The sequence below is a fragment of the Pelophylax lessonae genome, assembly GCF_965119305.1.
Source record: "Pelophylax lessonae genome assembly, chromosome: 4".
In the NCBI taxonomy this organism is placed as follows: domain Eukaryota; kingdom Metazoa; phylum Chordata; class Amphibia; order Anura; family Ranidae; genus Pelophylax; species Pelophylax lessonae.
Window position 1 is genome coordinate 500,473,127 of NC_138771.1, and position 22,203 is coordinate 500,495,329.

Genomic DNA, 22,203 nt, shown 5'->3' on the forward strand with positions numbered 1-22,203 from the left:
GCGTAGCAGCCAATGAGAGGGAGAGCAGGCAGTGAAGTGGGGCGGAGGGAGAGGAGAGAGTCGGGAGATTTGGGTAAGGAGTTGGGTTTGGTAGGGCTGTTTGTTCTCCTGGCAAGCAATCATTTCCAGAGGGGGGCGGGATCTATTTGTACAGAATATCGGAAATACTGATCCATTGTGCACACATGGACTCCTTAGGGGAGTGAGGCGGGGTGTCATCACCCATAGCAACCAGCAGGTATCACTTCAAAGACACTGACTGTATTCCTATAGCAGACAGTAGGTATCAATGCAAAGACACTGACTGTATTCCTATAGCAGACAGTAGGTATCAATGCAAAGACACTGACTGTATTCCTATAGCAGACATCAGGTATCAATTCAAAGACACTGACTGTATCCCTATAGCAGACCGCAGGTATCGCTTGTAGACACTGTTCCCATAGCAATAGGGAGAGGTTGGTTCCCCTCTAAGACTAAGTGGTTGTCCCCATTGTTAGATTTCCTCTTACTTCCTTTTCTGGTGACAACTCTGACAAATTTTGGATCTCTCTCTCTCGTCACCAGAAAGGTGAATCTGCCCAGTGGGGTCACACACAGCAAGACAAACATGGTAGGGCTTTGAACCCCATTACACTCCAATCTAAAGAAGAATAGCTTTGACATTAGGTAGACTTTATTGTTGAATCTTTTTTTTCAGATTTGGGACCTGCTGTGAACAGTTAGCCATCACTTACCTGCAGCCATTGGATATCGGATGTTTGGTTGCTGCTGTGTATGGCCGATCCTCTGCATCACCTCACCATGTGGTTCCCACCTGGCCAGGATCTGACTGCTCATGCCTGCCAAGAAGCGGACTGCTTGTAACCCGCGGAAAGGGCGCCTGATCTTTCTGGAGAGCCCACAGCCGGGTCCCATTCATGAGTATGGCACGGCTCCACCGAAGGCAGAAAACCCCATATGTGTGCCCACCAAGCCCTTGGATGACAACGCATGCACTTCTTGGGTAAATTTACACTTGGTCACATAAAGAGGCAAATAGAATATATATATATATAATTTTATTTGATTTTATTAACGTTTTGGATAGAGTAGAGAACACAGAGAGAAACCCTGGTATAAGCACAGCTATGGAGAGATTTCCTCTCACTTCCTGTTGTGGCTTCGGGAATAGAAGTGAAGGGAAATCTCCTCCTCAAAGGGACACAGATGGCAAAAAATAAGCTCACAGGTAACACCCCTTTTCTTCTTCTTTCTTCTTCTTTTTTTTTTTTTTTAAAACTTAAAAAAAGTTTTGGCTCTACATAAACTTTATAACCTGCAGTTCTGTTTGGCTTCATTCACATGGCATATTTAAAATTGGTTCTAAAATAAAAACGTGTTTTTTTTTTTTTTTCTGTACCTCAAATTGATACTTAGCATACATTTTTTTTTCTTTAAAATGACAAACAGGGCACAGCCCTAGATATGGCTCTAAAGGACACCTAAATCATTTCAGTGGCGTGACCTATAATCATGGTATACGGAATTGATATAAAATGTGTGAACTACATGTACTTTTAATGTCTGGCTGTACAAATTCGTGACCTCTCAATAAACCTTTACCTAATTTAAAAAAAAAAAAAGGCAAACATGCCATACTTGCCTGCTCTGTGCAGTGGTTTTGCACAGAGCAGCCCCGATCCTCCTCTTCTTGGTTCCCTGCTCCAATGTGTCAGCAGGATTCGGCTCTGCCCTCTCGTCACTGGCTGTGATTGACGGCAGCAGGAGCCAATGGGGAAAGGGAAAGGACTACATTCAGAAGGTTTTTTAACCTTAATGCAGAGAAGGCGTTAGGGCAATAAACCTGCCTTTGGTCACCTCTGCATTAAAGTGGTTCTGAACTGTGCCACCAGGGCTGGATATTGCCATTTGCTTGACATTATCTAGCCTTTAAAGCATTTTTCCTGCCACTGACCCCAACAGTGGGGCATAATTCCTGCCACTGGCACCCACAATGGGACACTATTCCTTTCACTGACACAACTACGGGACGTAATTCCTTCCACTGACAATAAAAATGGGGCACTATTATTCTATCTACTGCCACCAACTAGTTCTCCCCCTAATATCAATGATCAGGCATTGTTTACTCTCTCTGGCCATAGTCCGCCCCCCCCCCCCCTAAAGTCTGAAGGACAGTAAACTGGTCCTTTCCTTTTAATAAAGTTTGTAGACCCCCACACTTTAATGTACCCCCTGCATTAAAGCGGTTGTAAACCCAAAAACACTAACAGAAAAAAAACCTGCAAGACAAAGGCATAATGAACTAGTATGCATACTAGCTCATTATGTATTACTTACCTCAGAACGAAGCCCAGACACGGACATCGCTGCGGGCGCATGATCCCTCGCCGTCTCTTCCGGGTTTGGCGGCTCCGGCACTGTGATTGGCCGGAAGCCGCGATGACGTCACTCCTGCGCATGCGTGCGGGAGTCATTTTCCGGCAAGCTCCCGGCAAGGGAAGCTGAAGGTCCGCCGGACCTTCAGAGCGCATGTGCCGCTCTCGTGAGCGGCTGCATGCACTGCAAATATCTCCTAAACCGTGCAGGTTTAGGAGATATTAATTGTACCTACAGGTAAGCCTTATTATAGGCTTACCTGTAGGTAAAAGTAAAAAAAAAAGCGGTATACTACCGCTTTAAAGTGTAATTATAGTCAAAACTTTTTTTTTTTTTCTTTTTGGATAGCGAAAGGGAGATTTATAACCCCTGTCAGTTTTTTGCCATCTGTGTCCCATTAGGGAGATTTCTTCTCACTTTGTGTCCCATAGCCAAAACAGGAAGTGAGAGGAGATCCTTTGAAAGTAAGGGGGTCCCAGGGTCTCACCAGAACTAATGTCTCCATGGGTAGATTTGAGCTCTATTACTGTTCAGGTGTCAACCAAAAACTTAGGATTTTTTTTTTTTTTTTACTTTGACTTTTTGATAATAATGGTAAGCAGGACAAAGAGAGGGGGTGACTCTCCCTTGCACATGCGGCAGTAAATACTTATGTGTTCTAATCCCTCTCTGCTCTATCTAAAATAAAAATTAAAAATATTTGTCCTTCCTTACACTTTAAGGCAAGGGTCGGGAACCTATGGCTCGCGAGCCAGACGTGGTTCTTGTGATAGCTGCATCTGGCTCGCAGACAAATAGGGTCTCCTGCTATGAGTATATCATTATTAGCCCCGAGTCGAGTCCATGCCTGCACGCTGTGGCCACACTGGTTGTTAGTATGCCGCTTGGCGTCTAGCAACCGGTGATGTCACATGACCTCAGCGTCATCTCCTGACAGCGGGAGAGCGAGGGCAATGGTCAAATTCCTGGTGACAACTCTGCAAATTCCTCCTCCGCTCCTAAATTTACTCCACCCACCACCGGCCACCTCCCTCTTCTCCAGGCGGCAGCGCGGACTCAGCGTAGAGCCGAGGGAGGTCCTGAAGCGACAGGTCAGTCAGTCAGACTCGTCAGTGTAAATATTTTGCGTTCTGTGCTTCTCCTGTCTCAAGTAATTTCAAATACTCTTTCAGAAAATGTATTTGCAATTGCTACGTTGAGACAGGGAAGCACAGAAAGCAAAAAATGATAGGCTAGCCTGCACCTTCTTTTTTATCTTTTATTCACAGTTTACAGAGGCTCCCAAATACCCTCCCTGAAGAAGTGCTGCCGGCCTGCAGCCATCTATATAGTGGAATTTTTTCCCAGGCATTGACATTTTGGCACATATGGGCTACACATCCACTTTCTGTTTGCGCTAAGATTATTTCTCCTTTCCATTGTCGTGCCCTGCAAATCACACTAGTGTGAACAGGGGAAGTCAACTTTAATATTTCAGCTCATTCAACCACTTCAGCCCTGGAAGATTTTACCCCTTAATAACAAGGCCATTTTATGCAATTCGCCACTGTGTTACTTAAATAAAGGTTCCCGACCCCTGAAATATAGTGTATGGCTCTCACGAAATTACATTTGAAAATATGTGGTGTTCCTAGCTCTCTCAGCCAAAAAGGTTCCTGACCCATGCTTTAAGGTATAAAACACCCCACTATCTGTTAAACTCACCTATCCCTAAACGCTTCCCTGACTCCCATCACCGATCCAGTGCTGTCCTGGCTGCAGCACTGCTCCTCAGGCTTCCTGATCTCACAGGAGACAGCAAAGCAGCGGGAGCCTTAGGTTACTGTCAGTCAAACTCCTGTGAGGGAGTGAGGACATGGCTTACTGTATGTGTTTATGGGCACACACAGCCCAGCTCTGAAGCACATGTGCACAGGTACCTCCACAGCATGTGGCTTGCTAAGAAGGCAGCACCGACGGGGGCCTACCAAATAGTAGGATCGGGGCTGCGCTGTGCAATCTCGTTGCACAGAGCAGGTAAGTGTAGTTTTTATTTATTTTGCCGCATGTATATATGGGGCCTCTTGGTGGATGGTCTTTAACGCGGAGAGACCACATATATTTGAGTCCCTGTGTAAACACAAAGCTGTGCTGTGAGCTCGCACTCTCAGTAAAGTCATCGGCAGGGACAGGAAAGCTCCTGATGCATAATGAAAGTAAGCAAGATCTGCTGCTCCAGGTGAGATGAGTGAATCTGATGGAACCTCCACATGAGTGCTAGCACCAGCTCGCCTCTGTGAACAATGTCAAGATAAGAATAAAGGGGCGCACATCACTGGAGTTCCAAATGCCTTTATTGTGATTTCCAAAGTGGCACGACAAAACACCAACCAGTCCAGGTACATGCGTTTCGCACAGTTGTAGTGTGTGAAACGCGTCTACCTGGACTGGTTGGTGTTTTGTCGTGCCACTTTGGAAATCACAATAAAGGCATTTGGAACTCCAGTGATGTGCAGCCATTTCTTCTGATCTTGATAAAGCTCCTGTTGCATACTTGCGATCAAGAATTTTCCAATCATGTGACAGCCAATCACGGTGGGCACATGGTCCGAATTGCCTCCTCCTGGCTTCTAGAAGTTCTTAAAGGGTCGGGAGGCGGCGGCGCGAAGGGGTTAACCCCAAAAAATTATCCTTTAGTATCCCTTTAAGTGTACACCCTTGTAAGGGCCATTTTTACCCGCATGAGATGCACAGGGGTTCTCTCCCATTCATGTCAGTTGGGATGCAAATGCTGCACAAACATTGCTCCCAGTTGGACAAGTGTGTGGGTGCAGATCCCCAAACAGACATGGTCTGCATTTGGGACCAACACCTGCACCCCACAGATATCAGATTGGGAGCAGCAGCTTTGTCATGATCGGGACTGCATGCATGCAGATGGTATGGAATGCCTGAGCATCCCGTGTGGCCAGACCAGGCCCACAGGCCTATTCACATATCAACGTTTTGTAGCTTGAAGCTTCAAAACGCTGGAAGAGGGGGGAAAAAAACAAATCCGTTATTCACTATGGAGTTGATTCACATCTCCACAAGCCGTCTAAAGCTCAAAAAAGTTCTGGAGCTTTTTTTTGCTCCAATACAATAATTAAATATAAATAATTAATCAAATAAAATAAAACCAATAATAAATAAAACCTAACCCTCATGTTACCCCTAACATTAAACCCTAACACTAATAACCCCTAACATTAAACCCCTAACACTGATAACCCCTAACATTAAACCTAACTTTAAAATAAATTAACCCCTAACCGTTAAACCCTAACCATTAAAGCATTGTCACTTGCTACAAATCCAATGCCCATCCTCCATTCGCTTTTAAATGGTAACTATTTTTATTTATTTATTTTTTTTTCATTTTCGAAATACCTCTAAATTCCTTATTTTCTGGAGCACTTCTGGCTCTGGCTGCCTTGAAGATGACGTAATTAGGTGCTTCCCATGAACACCTGGGATATCGGCGTCCTGTATCCCAAGAGTGCATGGGAGTCTCTTATTATCAAAATCTCGCGCTATTTCTCGACAGGAAATTACATGAACGGGAGAATCACGAGAACGTGATGTCCGCTGATTGACAGGTTGCTACAGCAATCTGGGCAGGAACTACCACGGACGCCGCCATTGCTATGGCAACATGTCAGGGGGAAGGAGCACAGCACGGTGGCATTACTGCGCAGGCGTGAGATCAGGAGGTGCATGTTGGGTGGTAGCCAGCTGCACCAAATCCCGGAAATGGATTCAAGAGGACTTCAGTTGCCCACAGTGGAGATGGACACTGCCTGCTTCCCGAGATCCAAGTAGTTTTATTTAATTTAAACTTAAGTTAAAGCGGAGTTCCGGGCACAGAAACCATTTTTCAATAAACATACCCCCGGGACAGTCAGGGCTAGCACATTCCACAATGGCTAGCCTCTGATCTGTCCCGGTTCGCACTTATCTGCAAGAAGAAATACTCACTTATAAAATTTCTTCCACAGCGTTTCCATCTCTCTTGTGGGCAGCTGAAGCCAGCGCGATCCTCTTCCGTGTCTTCCGCGTCCTCTTCTCCCAGAATGCGCCTGCACCGGCCCCTCTCGTCACTTCCGGTGCGTCACTTCCGGAAGTGACGAGCGGGGCCGGTGCCGTCGCATTGATTCCTGGGAGCGATGACGTTCAGCTCCCAGGAATGATTGCAAGCCCGGAAGTGACGGCGGAGCCGCGGCACAGAGGGAGGAAGTGAAGAATAGGTGAGTATCTTTGATCTACAATTACAAGGTGAGTACAAAAAAAAAAAAAAAACCTAACTATCCAATTCTGTTTCAGGTGAAGGTGAACAAGCGGACAGGCACAAAAAAAAGATCGATTTTGTGCCCGGAACTCCGCTTTAAAAGGACTACATTAATATCACTATTTAAATATTGCATAGAAAGTTTACTAAATTACAGTGCAAATAAAAAAAAAAATTGACTTGGGAGACTGGAACTCCGCTTTAACCCCTTACAAAAAAATGAATAAATAAAAAATTAATAAAAGCAGATGAAAAAGCTAAAAAACATTTTTCTTTTATTGGCTAAAAAAATAACGACAAAGCTCAAAAACGCTTTAAAGACACGCATACGAACGCTTGACAAAATGTTCAAAAATGTAACGCTCAGGTGTGAATGCAGCCTCACACAGGTGTACACTTTAGCATGCCCATGTAAATGAGGCCTTAACCATGCAGAATATGGGGGAAGTAAAGCTGGGATCTAACGCCTATGTATACAAGCCTGTACATTCAGCTGTCCGATAACTGACTGTATCCTTCTCACACATATAGGTGTCTCCACAATTTGAACATCCTGTAGAACTGCATTTCCCAGCACGACGTCGTCTCCGCCACACATCCTCCAACACCACTTTACAGAGCCGCCCTGGAGACACGAGTCGGAACACACTCAGAGCGGCAACAAGGAAACAAAGTGTCTGTAAATTTCCTTCATTATCGTTTACCAGTCAGAATACGACTAGTGTAATACAAACTCAGTCATTCTGTGCCAGGAGGAGGCCCAAACAAAAGCTGGTTTTACAAACCCCCGTGCCGGAATCTCCTCAGCGCTCGTGTGATAACCCTGCAAGTCCACCAGATATAAAGACTCCAGATGCAGGTCCAACACGAACAACATCACTGGCGCTTGCCACAGCTGACCCACCAACACCAGTCTCCAGGAGAGATGCCACACAGGACGCAGCCAACACACCGCAGGGGAACGGGCAGGTGCTGGCAGAGGATACTCCAGAGCATGAGTACGGGGTCCGTGTAACATGGAGGAGACGACAGGGACTAATGAAATACTTGAAATCCCGGGGCAGGCTACAAAGTAGCCAGATCCAGGTGAAGTTGTAAGATTTGGACCTCTGTAAATAGAAATTTATGATATCCTGGAGATGAAATGGGACTAGGAATACTAATGTTAACAAAAAATGATATTAAATTTACGAATGCACTTGATTTCCATACTGACTGATACAGCTCTTTTTTTACCCAGTAGCCCTTAACTTCCACGGATGGTCATTGCTGAAAATGCTAGGTTATCAGGTGTCTTGATGTTGGGTTCCTTTTTTTCTTAAAGGTTAAGTGTATTTACCTTTTTTGTAGGGATGAACCAATACCGGTATCGGTGCTGATACCAACATTTGCTTGAGTACGGATACTCACGCAAATGTTTGGTATCGGCACCGAAACTGATATTGTGCAGTGCGATTTGCGTCAATACAAAATGAATGTGCGCAAATTGAACTGCAAAGAATCGCATGCGATTTGAACAGGCACGTGCTGTGATTCCTGCCTGAATCGCATGGGATTTCCCCCACCACGTGTGTGTGTGTGTGTGTATCTAGTGGGCAGTTAATTAAAATTGTTTTAACTACAGTACATGTACTGTATGCTCAAATGCAAAATCTGCATAGATGTCCCGGTCCTACTGATGATAGCAAATCACGGCCGCTGGAGGAGATGCAGAGGCAATCTGCCCCAAACTGAAATCCCTTCTGCCCTATACCCTCAGTGGTCCCCGGAAATTCTCCTCCAGCCCTGTGAGCACCTCCAATTTTAATGTAGAATGTATGTTCCTTGCTAAAGGGCATTCTTTTTTTCTCAAGTTTTTATGGGTAAAGTCCTGCATTCATCACCTGGATATTCAGGGAAGCGCCAAACGGACACCTGCAAGAAGGGGCAGAACTATGCAAAAAAGTGAGTAATTCTGAATGTTGTGAGAAGGAACCCTTACAGTATTCCTAAACCCACAACAGTAAAATCAGTCCATATATACAGTAAAGTTTGCTTGTTATACTTACTGTGGAACCTAAGAGGTTAATCCTCTGCATTATGTAAAAAGGCTGTTTGACCCTGTCTTCTCTGTTCCTCCCCTTCTTCCACTGTCCCCAAACCATCTCCTGATAGAACAGAGGCTAGGGGACAAGCTGCACAGGCTCAGTTTGGTGTGTATTGCTAGAAAGTTTTTTTTTTTTTTTTTTTAACTTTCTTTGGAGTGTGCATGTACTCAGCACAGGGCCAATCAGCACTGTCCAGACAGAGTCAAAGGTCCTTCAGCCTGATGGGACAGTCAGAGCAGAATGAAAACTCCTCCTACAAGCTTTATCCAGACACTGATAGAAGTTACAAGACTGCTATATATTGCTGATGAGAAAAAGTATTTATCAGTTTATATTAGGGCTGCCACGACGCGTCGACTACAAAAAATCGGCGACGTGCGTGAAAGGCGTCAACGTGTGACTTCACACGCCCCCTGGCCGACTGCAGCGCTGCTTAAAGTATTGCCGGCCGGGTGAAATCCCCCCCCGGTTCCGTCCACACCGAGGTGAGCGCTGACCGTCTCCTGCTCCCCCGTACTCCGCCACAGCTTCTGCTGCAACACATTCAGGTATTGTGGGAAGGTTTGATCTCTGGCGCCTGGAGAACTGCTGGCGATGATTGGCTGGCTTTTAGATGGAATGGGGCGTTCTGAGCCAATAGGAGAGCTGCTATGGGTGGAACGCAAATCGGCGGTGAGACGCACACGTGGTCAGGGAAGAGGCGCCGCACTTTCTGTGAGCTTGGGACAGGCAAGTATTACAGCGCACTGCTTATACCGGGGATACCAGGATAACCCTGCATGTCAGCAGATATTCATTCCAAGGAGCGCAGTTATGATTTCATTGCAATTAGTGTTATAGCTGAAGTGTCATCTGCTTGTCATTTGCTTTTCCCTGGTGCCCCTCCCCCCATTATGAACATTCTAATGACCTTTTTATATAAAACCTTTCCTTATTGAAGTTTGAGTGACCCCCACCATCCCCGAGTGACCCTCATCATCCCCGAGTGGCACCACCATCCCTGAGTGACCACCATCCCTGAATGACACCACCATCCCAGAGTGACCCCATCCCAGTCTGGGGTCTGTACTGGGAGGGGGCTTACTAAGGGGTCTGTATTAATTACAGGATTAATTAGCTAATCAAAAAAACACTCAATTAAGCAAAAAAAATTAAATAAAAATAATCGTTAGATTAGTCGACTAATCGTAAAAATAATCGATAGATTAGTCGACATACAAATTAATTGTTAGTTGCAACCCTAGTTTATATTCACCAAAATAATTGCATTTCCATGTTCTGTGTACTGTGGGAGACCAGATGTAGTGGCTGCAGGGTCCTGGGTTTAGTAACACTTTCAGTCTATTGTGTAACAGTAATTTATGCAGAAGTGTTGCTGTAAAAAAAGATGAATCTTTAAATAACTTTAAAGCGGAACTAAACTCATCAATTTAACTGTTTCAAAAAAAGTTGCATTCCTGGCATGGGGGGGTTTACATAGTTACATAGTTACATAGTTACATAGTAGGTGAGGTTGAATAAAGACAATAGTCCATCCAGTTCAACCTGTGTAGGTGTGTGTGACTGTAATCATCTAACATAGCCCTCAATCTCCTGATCCTTGAGATGTAAGTCTAAGAGTCTTTTGAAAGTCACCATACTACCCGCAGAAACCACCTCTTGTGGTAGACAATTCCACAATCTTGTAGCCCTAACAGTAAAGAACCCCCCACGTTGCCTGAGGTTAAAACGCTTCTCCTCTAATCGCATTGTATGTCCTCGAGTCCTCATGCAATTCCTTCGAATGAACAGCTTTTCTTCTAAGCTGAGATCCCCATTAAGATATTTATAAATTGCTATCATGTCCCCTCTCAGACGTCTTTTCTCCAGGGAAAATAAATCGAGCGATTGCAGCCGCTCTTCATAGGTAAGGTCCTCCAACCCCCTAATCAGTTTAGTTGCCCTTCTCTGGACTTTCTCCAGCTCCAACACATCCCTCCTGAGGACTGGCGACCAGAACTGGACAGAATACTCCAGATGCGGTCGGACCAGAGTTTTATAAAGTGGAAGGATTATAGTCTTATCTCTGGAATACATCCCTTTCTTTATGCATGCTAATATTCTGTTGGCTTTGGAAGCTGCCGCTTGGCATTGCATGCTGTTGCCTAATCTATCATCAACTAAGACTCCCAGATCCTTCTCCATTTTTGATTCCCCCAAGGGTTCCCCTCCTAACGTGTATTGTGTTTTTATGTTTTTGGTCCCCAAGTGCAAAACCTTACACTTCTCCACATTAAACCTCATTTGCCATGTCGTTGCCCACTCCGTAATTTTGTCCAGGTCATTCTGTAGGATATCTGCTTCATGCTGTGCAGTTATTGCCCTGGCCAATTTTGTGTCATCTGCAAAAACTGATAACGAACTACTGATCCCGTCCTCAATGCTGTTTATGAATAAATTGAACAAGGTTGGTCCCAGGACTGAGCCCTGGGGCACCCCGCTTACTACCTCAGACCAGTCTGAGTATGCGCTGTTTATTACTACCCTTTGGACACGGCCTTTTAGCCAATTCCGTATCCAAGAGCAAACCCTGCTGTCGATACCTGCAGACCTTATTTTATAAATTAAGCGCTTGTGGGGAACTGTATCAAACGCCTTAGCGAAATCCAAGTACACCACATCCACTGGTCTCCCCCTATCTAGCTCACAGCTCACTTCCTCGTAGAATGCTAAGAGATTGGTTTGACAAGATCGCCCATTTGTAAACCCGTGCTGGTTACTACTGATGATGTTGTTATCTTTAGCATACTCTACGATATAGTCCCTTATCATCCCCTCCAAAAGTTTACATATTATTGATGTCAGACTGACAGGCCTATAATTTCCCGGGATATGTCTCTGGCCCTTTTTGAATATCGGAATCACGTTAGCCTTCCTCCAATCCCCTGGTACATCTCCTGTCCTAATACTGTCAGCAAAGATCAGGAACAGTGGTCTAGATATAACCATACTGAGTTCCTTGAGCACTCTCGGATGTACGCCATCCGGGCCTGGTGATTTGTTTGTGTTAAGTTTATCCAGTCTTTCCCTGATTTCCCCCTCTGTTAGCCATAGTGGCAAGTCCTGTGTATTACTACTAACCATACAGTCATGGTCAGTGTACCCTTCCTTTTCCTGCGTAAAGACTGACGAGAAAAAAGAATTCAGCACGGTTGCTTTTTCAGTGTCCTCTGTAACCATCCTCCCATCATCGCTAATTATGTGTGCAATATGCTCTGCCCTAGTTTTTTTGCTGTTGATATATTTAAAGAATTTCTTTGGGTTTTTTTTACTATCCTCCGCTATTTGTCTCTCAAAGTTGATTTTAGCCATCTTGATTTCGTGTTTACACTTCTTATTTTCCTCCTTGTATTGCTGGAAGGCCGATACAGTGCCCTCTGATTTATATTTCTTGAAGGCCAATTTTTTTCCCCTAATAAGTTTTTTAACGCTACGGTTTAGCCAGCCAGGTTTGGCTTTGTCTCTTCTAAATTTATTCCCCATAGGAATGCACTGCAAGATGCCTTTGCTTAATATTGTTCTAAAGCATTCCCATTTTTCCTCTGTGGTCAGTGATCCCAGGGTTTGGTCCCAGTTTACCCTTTCCATCAATGAGTACAATTTTGGAAAGTCTGCCCTTCTGAAGTTTAGGGTTCTTATGTTCCCCACTTGCCTTTTTATATTGTTATTTATACTAAATGTGATCATCCTGTTATGGCTAGAGCCCAGGTTGTCCTGGACTCCTACCTCCGAGATTATGTCTGGGTCATTAGTGATCAATAGATCCAGGATAGCATTCTCTCTAGTAGGGGAATCCACCAACTGCGACATGTAGTTATCCTGTAAGGTTTCCGTGAATAGCCGGGCCTTATGCGAGTGTGCAGTCCCCTCTTCCCAGTCAATGTCGGGATAATTGAAGTCCCCCAATATGATGACTGATCCTAGTTTTGCCGCTTTACCTATTAGTGCTAAAAATTCCAGCTCTACCTCCTCCCCTTGGTTAGGTGGCCTATAGCAAACCCCCACAACTACTTTTCCCTTATCTTCTTCCCTATCGAGTTCAACCCACACAGATTCTAAATCCATGCTCATCCCATCCGTAATGTCACTCCTTTCTAGCACCTTTATATTGTTCTTGACATAGAGACATACCCCTCCCCCTCTTTTACCAACCCTGTCCTTCCGGTACACCGAATACCCTTGGATATTGGCCAGCCAGTCATGTGAGGGGTCGAACCAAGTCTCCGTTATTCCCACAAGGTCTATGTCCTCCTCATGTACTAACATGTCCAACTCATCCATCTTATTAGCTAGGCTCCTGGCATTAGCATATACCCCTCTTAGTTTTACGGAAGTTAAACGTGATTGGCGGTTTAGTTCTCCTTTAACACCTTCCTGCCCAGCCTCGAGTAAAATGATGGCCAGGCGGGAGTACTGATGTTCTGGGAGGACGTCATATGAAAGTCCTCCCAGAAAGAGCAGGTGTGTGATCTGTCACTTGCTGTGTACACCCGACACAGCCAATGACTGATCACTGCACCAACCTACCGCAAGTGTCATGTGATCCCTGTGACCAATCACAGCAGATCACATGACAATTTGTAAACAATGGATGGCTTCCTTTCATGCCATCCATTGTATACAATTGTGTTTCTAGCTGTAAATGGTCGCAGTGAACACATGGTATAGAAAGGCCAATCACAGCCCATTTGTACCATGTGATTAGCTTTGACCAATCACAGCTAATCACAGCAAAAGGCACTAAATGAACTACTTTCTTGTAAAAAAAAAAATCCCTATCCCTTCCCTCAGTGTTACTGTGGTAACACTGTATTGCTTTGGTCACTATGTGTTAGGAAAAAAGAAAAAATCTGTCACCAGTCAGTGTCCCTGATCATGGCCACTCCAGTTCTATGATATGATGTACTTTGTCTTCATTTTCCAAATAATTGTGACAAACAATTATAACTTCACAATACTCGCCATGCCTCTCACTAAATACCTTAGACTGTCTACTTTCCAAAAAAAGGGGTCATTTGGGGGTATTTGTACTGTCCTAGCATTATCGGGCCTCAAGAAATGAGAGGCCATTAGGATTGATAAATTTTCAGATATATATCCTAATTTGTGGACTCTATAACTTTCCTACAGACTAAATAGACACAGGTTTGGATTATCACCAAATGTAGCATTTTGGCCTAAATTTATATAGAAAGGTTATTTGCAAAGTTTTATAAAAGAAACGAATAAAAAAGTGTTTTATTTTTCTCAATGTTTCTGTATTTCGTTTATTAACAAAAAATAAAAAACCCAGTGGTGATTAACCTGTTCCCGCCCACCCTATATCTGAAATATTGCTACAGCGCGGGCTTAAAATGCCGGGAGGGCATCCATGGAGGTCCTCCTGTACTCGTGTCCCCTGCAGCGCGCTCTGTGATCTGATCACAGATCGGGGTAAAGGGCAATTCACAGCGGCCCTTTACCACGTGATTGGCTTTTAGCCAATGACAGCTGATCACATGATGTAAACAGCAGCTGGTTATCGGCTATTTTTTTCCCCCTCTTAGGCTGACAGCGTGGGGAGAAAAGAATAAAGCTGATAACCGGCTTCTGTAAAAGGGACATCAATCCCAACATTAGCCCACCAGTGCCGATCGGTACTGCTAATCCGTGCACACCAGTGTGGCCTCATTAGTGCCCATAATTGTCTATCCATGGCAGCCACATCCGTGCACATCCCTGAAGGAGAAAAATAACCAGTTTGCAAAATTTTTTTTTTTTTTACCAGTTATGAAAAAAAGACTAGAAAAAACTCAGTCGTGATTAAATATCACCCAAAAAAATAGCTTTATTGGTGTGAAAAAAATGATAAAAAATTTCATATGGGTACAGTGTTGCATGACCGTACAATTGTCATTCAAAGTGTGACAGCGCTAAAAGCTGAAAATTGGCCTTGGCAGGAAGGGGGTAAACATGCCCAGTACGCAAGTGGTTAAATACCACCAAAAGAAGGCTCTATTTGTGTGAAGAAAACATAACAATCTCTTATGGGTACAGTGTTGCATAGCCGCAATTGCCATTCAAAGTGTGACAGTGCTGAAAGATGAAAATTAGCCTGGGCAGGAAAGGGGTAAAAGTGCCAGGTATTGAAATGGTTAATACTACTTTAATATAATTCCCATCTTAGAGACTTGTCATAGGAACAGGTGTACCTGTTGAAGGATTTTCCCTTACTTGCTGTAGTGCCAACACTAAACCTTTGGATTTCCCATCACTTTCTGTTGTAGAGACAGTGGTCACCAGGACAGGTAGACGGATGAATTATCTCAATGAAAAAACAGAGAGTCAAACCCTTACCCACTCAAAAAAAAGAAAATGCCTTTATGTACACTTATATATACAGGTTAATGTACGTTCTTACATCACTCATGACATTTATACCATTTGCAGCACCTTGTTGTAACGCAGCCTCAGACCTAGTAAGGAATCTCTCTCTTGATGTTGTTTACTGTAAAAATGACTGGTCACCTCTGCTGCCTACTCTACTGCCGGATGACGGATCTTGTAACCATCCCATTGTAGTGTGCACTGTGCAGGAAGCACTGCTGAGGTGACATCAGCGCTGCCCAGCTCAATCCACCCCCTTCCTTCACCCCTGCTTACACACACCCACAGCCAGGAGAAGCTGTAAGCGGCTAAATATTGATGACAGGGGAGTTCTCTGCTCCTCTACCACCTCCTGCACAGACAGCACTCTGCCTATAATGGGATGGAACACAGGCCGCCCTGTAGGACTCTCCTCCCAGCAGCCAGAGATCTTCACAACTGAGATACAGTATGATGACATCACACTGCTGTGCCAGTTTGATGACATCACACATTAGCACAGCAGTGGGGTAGATACAATTCTTCTGATATGTGGCTGCTGTAGATAGGGGAGAAGGGTTGAGGATAAACCTGATCTCCAGGAAAAGATAAATACACATACCAGAGGGGTTTACCTGCCAAGGGTTCTGCATTTTTCCCTCCTCGGGTTTCAGAACAGCCACCTTTGAGAGACCTTGACTCCTCCCCTTATCAGGAAACACCGCCCCACCCATACAGATTTAAGCCCCCTGTTAGCCGGTGCCTTTCAGTTCTGGTGTTTCCTCCAGTGGGGAGACATCGCCAGAAACCGAGGGCTGAACGGCCAGTGGGCTGAGGCTGTGTTTTCTGATAGGAGAGGCTAAGGCCTCTCCAATGGCGGCTAAAAGTCTGGGTAGGGACTTGTTTTACCTCTGCGCAGAGATGTATAGTAACGAAGTAGAACTACTTAAGTACTGTACTTAAGTACCGAAATGCGGTATCTGTACTTTCCTAGAGTAGAATTTTTTTCTCCTACTTCTACTTTTACTTCACTACATTTTTTCGATGATTTCGATACTTCTACTCAAGTATTTTTTTTTTGTGCTGCATAGTTACTCGTTACTTTTAAAAAAATTACCACTGCCAGAACAGTAGATGGCAGGTTGCATAAAGCTCAAAAAAATGTGTATAATGTCATTTGTAAATCAGCGCATACGAAAATAAAGGCTGTATATAATAAAAGCTGCTATACCAAATCTTTCCAATAAAAAGAAAATATGAAACAAACAAATAAATGGTGCTACAGCGCTTAAAGTGCATCAAGAAACTACTAACAAACACAGGTTAATCATTTGAATTAATAAAAACAATATGATGTTCAAACTTTTGACTTATTTCTTTAATAACTACATAACACAGTACTTGTACTTCTACTTTCAGTACTTGAGTAGAATTTTTTTTTCAAAACTACTGGTACTTTTTACTTTTAGTACTTAAGTAGCAAATTTTTTGAAAAAAACTACTTGCAATACTTAAGTAAAAAAAATGTTGAATACTTTAGTACTTCTACTTAAGTAACTTTTTCTGCGAGCACTTCCACTTCTACTCAAGTAATTTTTTGATCGAGCACTTGTACTTTTACTCAAGTAGAAATTTCGAGTACTTTATACAAGTCTGCCTCTGCGGCAGCTGAAACCTCACCCCAGCTTCTCCTCAGGGGAGTCCGAGGCTATGGGAGTCCACTCTCTTTTGCTTGGGAAGAGCACTGCAGAAGTGTGGCAGGTCCTCCCACATCTTCCATAAATATTGGGACATGGACACAATTCTAATTTTTTGGCTCTATACACCACCACAAAGGATTTGAAATTAAATAAACAAGATGTGCTTTAACTGCAAACTTTCAGCTTTAATTTGAGGGTATTTACATCCAAATCAGGTGAAAGATGTAGGAATTACAACAGTTTGTATATGTGCCTCCCACTTTTTAAGGGACCAAAAGTAATGGGACAATTGGCTGCTCAGCTGTTCCATGGCCAGGTGTGTGTTATTCCCTCATTATCCCATTTACAAGGAGCAGATAAAAGGTCCAGAGTTCATTTCAAGTGTGCTTTTTGCATTTGGAATCTGTTGCTGTCAACTCTCAAAATGAGATCCAAAGAGCTGTCACTATCAGTGAAGCAAGCCATCATTAGGCTGAAAAAACAAAACAAACCCATCGTAGAATAGCAAAAACATTAGGTGTGGCCAAATCAACTGTTTGGAACATCCTTAAAAAGGAAGAACGCACCGGTGAGCTCAGCAACACCAAAAGATCCGGAAAACCACGGAAAACAACTGTGGTGGATGACCGAAGAACTCTTTCCCTGGTGAAGAAAACACCTTTCACAACAGTTGGCCAGATCAAGAACACTCTCCAGGAGGTAGGTGTATGTGTGTCAAAGTCAACAATCAAGAGAAGACTTCACCAGAGCGAATACAGAGGGTTCAACACAAGATGTAAACCATTGGTGAGCCTCAAAATCAGGAAGGCCAGATTAGAGTTTGCCAAACAACATCTAAAAAAGCCTTCACAGTTCTGGAACAACATCCTATGGACAGATGAGACCAAGAAAAACTTGTACCACAGTGATCGGAAGAGAAGAGTATGGAGAAGGAAAGGAACTGCTCATGATCCAAAGCATACCACCTCATCAGTGAAGCATGGTGGTGGTAGTGTCATGGCGTGGGCATGTATGGCTGCCAATGGAACTGGTTTTCTTGTACTTATTGATGATGTGACTGCTGACAAAAGCATCAGGATGAATTCTGAAGTGTTTTGGGCAATATTATCTGCTCATATTCAGCCAAATGCTTCAGAACTCATTGGACGGCGCTTCACAGTGCAGATGGACAATGACCCGAAGCATACTGCGAGACTGCGAGAGCAACCAAAACGTTTTTTAAGGGAAAGAAGTGGAATGTTTTATGCAATGGCCAAGTCAATCACCTGACCTGAATCCGATTGAGCATGCATTTCACTTGCTGAAGACAAAACTGAAGGAAAAATGCCCCAAGAACATTCAGGAACTGAAGACAGTTGCAGGAGAGGTCTGGCAGAGCATCACCAGGGATGAAACCCAGCGTCTGGTGATGTCTATGCGTTCCATACTTCAGGCTGTAATTGACTGCAAAGGATTTGCAACCAAGTATTAAAAAGTGAAAGTTTGATTTATGATTGTGTAAGGGTAACCCCAAAACACATGGGTTTCAGTAACATTTTGACTGTTGAAGCCAGATTGAAAATTATATTTATTTAGACAAACATGTAGATAGGAAGCCATGTTTGGAGAGCAAGTCAATCACATTACATTCTGTTGGCTTAATGAACATTGCTCTATCTGGCTAGGGTTTCTAATACACTTTTATACACTAAAGTGGGTGGAACCTAGCTATCTAATTTCTTTTAAGTCACATCTCAGTCTTTGATGACATTCTTTGATATGCGAAATGGACATTTAAGCCCCGTACACACGTACCGATCGTCGTCATACAAACGTTCGTCTTTTCTCCCCAGGATGTCGATGTCTGTTGAAAAGTGCAAAGACAGCACAAGAATTTTGTCCGCCGACTTCAGCTGACTGCAGAAGTGATGTCATGTAATGGTTAACTTTCCCTGTGTTTTTTCTTTTCTGAGCATGCCCAGTCTTGCAAATCTGCGGTCTGTCGGCTGATTTCTGTACTGACTGGCGAACAATCGTCCGTTCTGGTGTCGGCATACAAAAATTTTCATGTTTGCAAGAAAGACTCTTGTCCGCAGAATGTGCGCAGACAGCTGTCGGAGGCACCATACTAACAAGCGTACAATCGGCAGATCTTTCGTCCGCCGACGTTTGTATGACGACGATCGGTACGTGTGTACGGGCCTTTAACATAAATGTGTCACTTCCAAAACTTGTTGGCTAAACAGGTCTTCAAAGGTTGAGATAGCAATCATTAACAGCTGGAGCTGTAAATTGCTTTTGAATACAACAGCTGTTATACAAAAGGACTTCTCACACAATATATATATCCAATATATCTGCTTAATAATAAATCCATGTTTGATAATCATAAAGAAATATTTAATAAATAAAATGGCTGCTTCCCTTTTCCTCATCAATTGTTAACCTGTCCCATTACTTTTGGTCCCTTAAAAAGTGTGAGGCACATATACAAACTGTTGTAATTCCTACACCGTTCACCTGATTTGGATGTAAATATCCTCAAATTAAAGCTGAAAATCTGCAGTTAAAGCACATCTTGTTTGTGTCATTTCAAATCCATTGTGGTGGTGTATAGAGCCAAAAAGATTAGAATTATGTCGATGTCCCAATATTTATGGACCTGACTGTAGATACTTACTTTGCCTGCATAAAATGAATTTAAAGGTGTATCAATGAGCACATTAGCTTTTTTGTGCATTTTATATCTACCTGAAACTCCACATTAAAAGAAGATAGAGCCCAGAGAACAGCTCTAAAGCTGACAGTTAGGCCCCTTTCACACATGTGCGACTTTTCCTGCGACTTGGGATGGCAAATTTGCATGACAAGTCATACCCCATGATTTCCAATGAGTACCATTCATATCTGTGCGACTTCAAGTCAGGGTGACTTCAAAGTAGTCCCTGTTTTACTTTGGTCCAACTTTGATGCGACTTGAGGTCCATAGACCTCAAAATTACACAGGCATTGCTTCAAGTCGCGTCAAAGTTGCACGACTTTCAGGTGGTACAAGTGTAAAGGGGGCCTTTTATCTGCATTTATTTTGCCTTCTCTGGTTCCTCTCCCACCCCCTCATAAACATGTTAATGAGATAGGGGGGGAAAAATGGTTTTATTACATACATTTATACACCCTGTGATCTCTTCACTTGGTCTCTGTGCTTCTTTATGCAATGCTGACATACCATGACTGGCAGGAGGGGCAGTAAGGTATTGTACATAACCACCTGAAAACATCACAGCACCCTGCCTAAATATGCCACTCGAGTCCTGAGCCCTGATGGATCTCCAGTGCCTGGCTTTGGCTTTTAGGGTGAGTTATGGAAATGTCAAAATTCCTTGATGGTGGATGTCAGTCTGGAGGAGTGGAAGCCTGTAAAACTGTCCAAGAGGGAGTTCAGTTTTAACCCTAGGTTCTCCGACAGTTTTCCAGCGTGTTTTAGAACACGTGATTTTTATGCGTATTTGCATGCAGTTTTCAAGCACTTTGCTTTTTTTTTTTTTCGGGTCGCAGTGAGTGTCATGATTGGTGATGGACTTATATTGGGGAAATTGTTTGTCCTTTAAATAAAGGACTTGTCAAAAACTGTCTACTGTCATTTTTTTACACTACAATACTTTTTTTTTTTTTTTTTTACTATGTACCCCATACTCATTCAAATAGGGGGTTGGTCAGGATCTGGGGGCCCCTTTATTAAAGGGTGCTTCCAGAATCTGATAAGCCCCCCTGCCCACAGACCCCCACAATCACTAGCCAGGGTTTGTGGGGCAGAGCCTGGTATGCTTCGGGGGGATGTTCACTCATCTCCTCCCTTTCCTGATCTGCCAAGTTGCATGCTCAGATAAAGGTCTGGTATGGATTTTGGGGGACCATATGCCTTTTTTTTAGAAAAAAAAATGTCATGGGGCTCCCCTCAAAATCTATATCGGACCCAAAGGGCCTGTTATAGATTGGGGGGGGCCCACACCGATTTTTACAAATTTTTTTTTAGCCAGCAATTTTTTTTTTTTTTTTTTTGCTCGTCCTCTCCCTTTCTTTACCTGCCAGGCTGCATGCTCAGATAAGGGTCTGGTATGGATTTTGGGGGGACCCCAGGCCTTTAAAAAAAAAAAAAAAAATTCCCGTTTTTTTTTTTTTTTTTTATTGCCAGCAACCCTTAACCACTTAAGCCCCGGAAGATTTTACCCCCTTCCTGACCAGGGGGTATTTTGCGATTCGGCACTGCGTGACTTTAACGGACAATTGTGCGGTCGTGCGACGCTGTATCTAAACTAATTTGGCGTCCTTTTTTTCCCACAAACAGAGCTTTCTTTTGGTGGTATTTGATCACCTGTGCGATTTTTTTTGATCATTCGCTATAAACAAAAAAAGAGCGTAAATTTTGCAAAAATAGCAATATTTTTCACATTTTTTTATATGAAATTCCCCCCCAAAAAAAAGTAAAAATCAAAATTTTTTAACATTTTCAGCCAATTTGTTTTATGCTACATATGTTTGGTAAAAAAAATCGCAAAAAGCGTATTTTGATTGGTTTGCTCAAAAGTTATCGCGTTTACTAACAAAGGGAAAGATTCTTGTCATTTTTTTTTTTTTTTTTTAACGCGTAATGGCGGCGATCTGCGATTTTTTTTTTGCGGTACTGCGACATTGCGGCGGACAGATCGGACCCTTGACTGACGTTTTTGATACTTTTGGGGTTACCAGTGACATTTCTACAGTAATCAGTGCTATATATATGCACTGTTACTGTAAAAATACACTGGCAGTGAAGGGGTTAACTTTTTTTGAAAGGGAGGGGCTATGTGTGTCCCTAGGGGCGTGCTTTCTACTGTGATTGGCTGTGGCTTCAGATGTATGAACAGTGATCAATGGTTCTACATAGTAGAACCGTATGATCATCCTTCATACACCGGGGAGAATGACAGGCAGCTTGTTTACACAAGCCGCCTGACTTTCTCCCTCTCCCCCGACAATCGCAGAGTGACCGGCAGACATCGGGTCCGCCGGTCACACGCGTGGGGGGGGTGCGTGACCTCCGGCGGCGCGCGCTCGCTCCCTAGACCCTCACAGGCTAGCAACGTAGACCTACGTCACTTTGCCTGTGAGGGGCTGACTGCCGACGTAGATCGGCGTTAGGCAGTCGGCAAGTGGTTAATAACTGGCTATTTACAGTTTGTTATGGAGGAAAAAAAATGCAAACCGCAATCTGCTGCGGGTAAAAAAGTCCCTGACCCTTTCCAAAAATGTACCGGCAGAAAAATGTATAGATGTGAATGTGTACCATAGGAAACCATGTTATATGGACTGTAGTGCATTTCTGTGG

The 22,203-nt window shown here is 43.6% G+C and overlaps 1 protein-coding gene across 3 annotated transcripts; it reads left to right on the forward strand.

The window, feature by feature from the left end:
• Window positions 1–61: 61 nt before the first annotated feature.
• On the forward strand, window positions 62–7,895 carry RHNO1 (RAD9-HUS1-RAD1 interacting nuclear orphan 1). 3 transcript variants are annotated; one of them, XM_082257216.1, is made up of 3 exons: window positions 62–73; window positions 701–1,006; window positions 7,220–7,895. In XM_082257216.1, the coding sequence occupies exons 2-3, from the start codon at window positions 839–841 to the stop codon at window positions 7,784–7,786; spliced, it is 735 nt and encodes a 244-aa protein (XP_082113342.1). In that variant the 5' UTR covers window positions 62–73; window positions 701–838; the 3' UTR covers window positions 7,787–7,895. The 3 variants fall into 3 exon arrangements, with proteins under 3 accessions (XP_082113342.1, XP_082113340.1, XP_082113341.1); XM_082257214.1 differs by lacking the exon at window positions 62–73 and adding an exon at window positions 83–238; XM_082257215.1 differs by lacking the exon at window positions 62–73 and adding an exon at window positions 567–613.
• The last annotated feature ends 14,308 nt before the right edge of the window (window positions 7,896–22,203 follow it).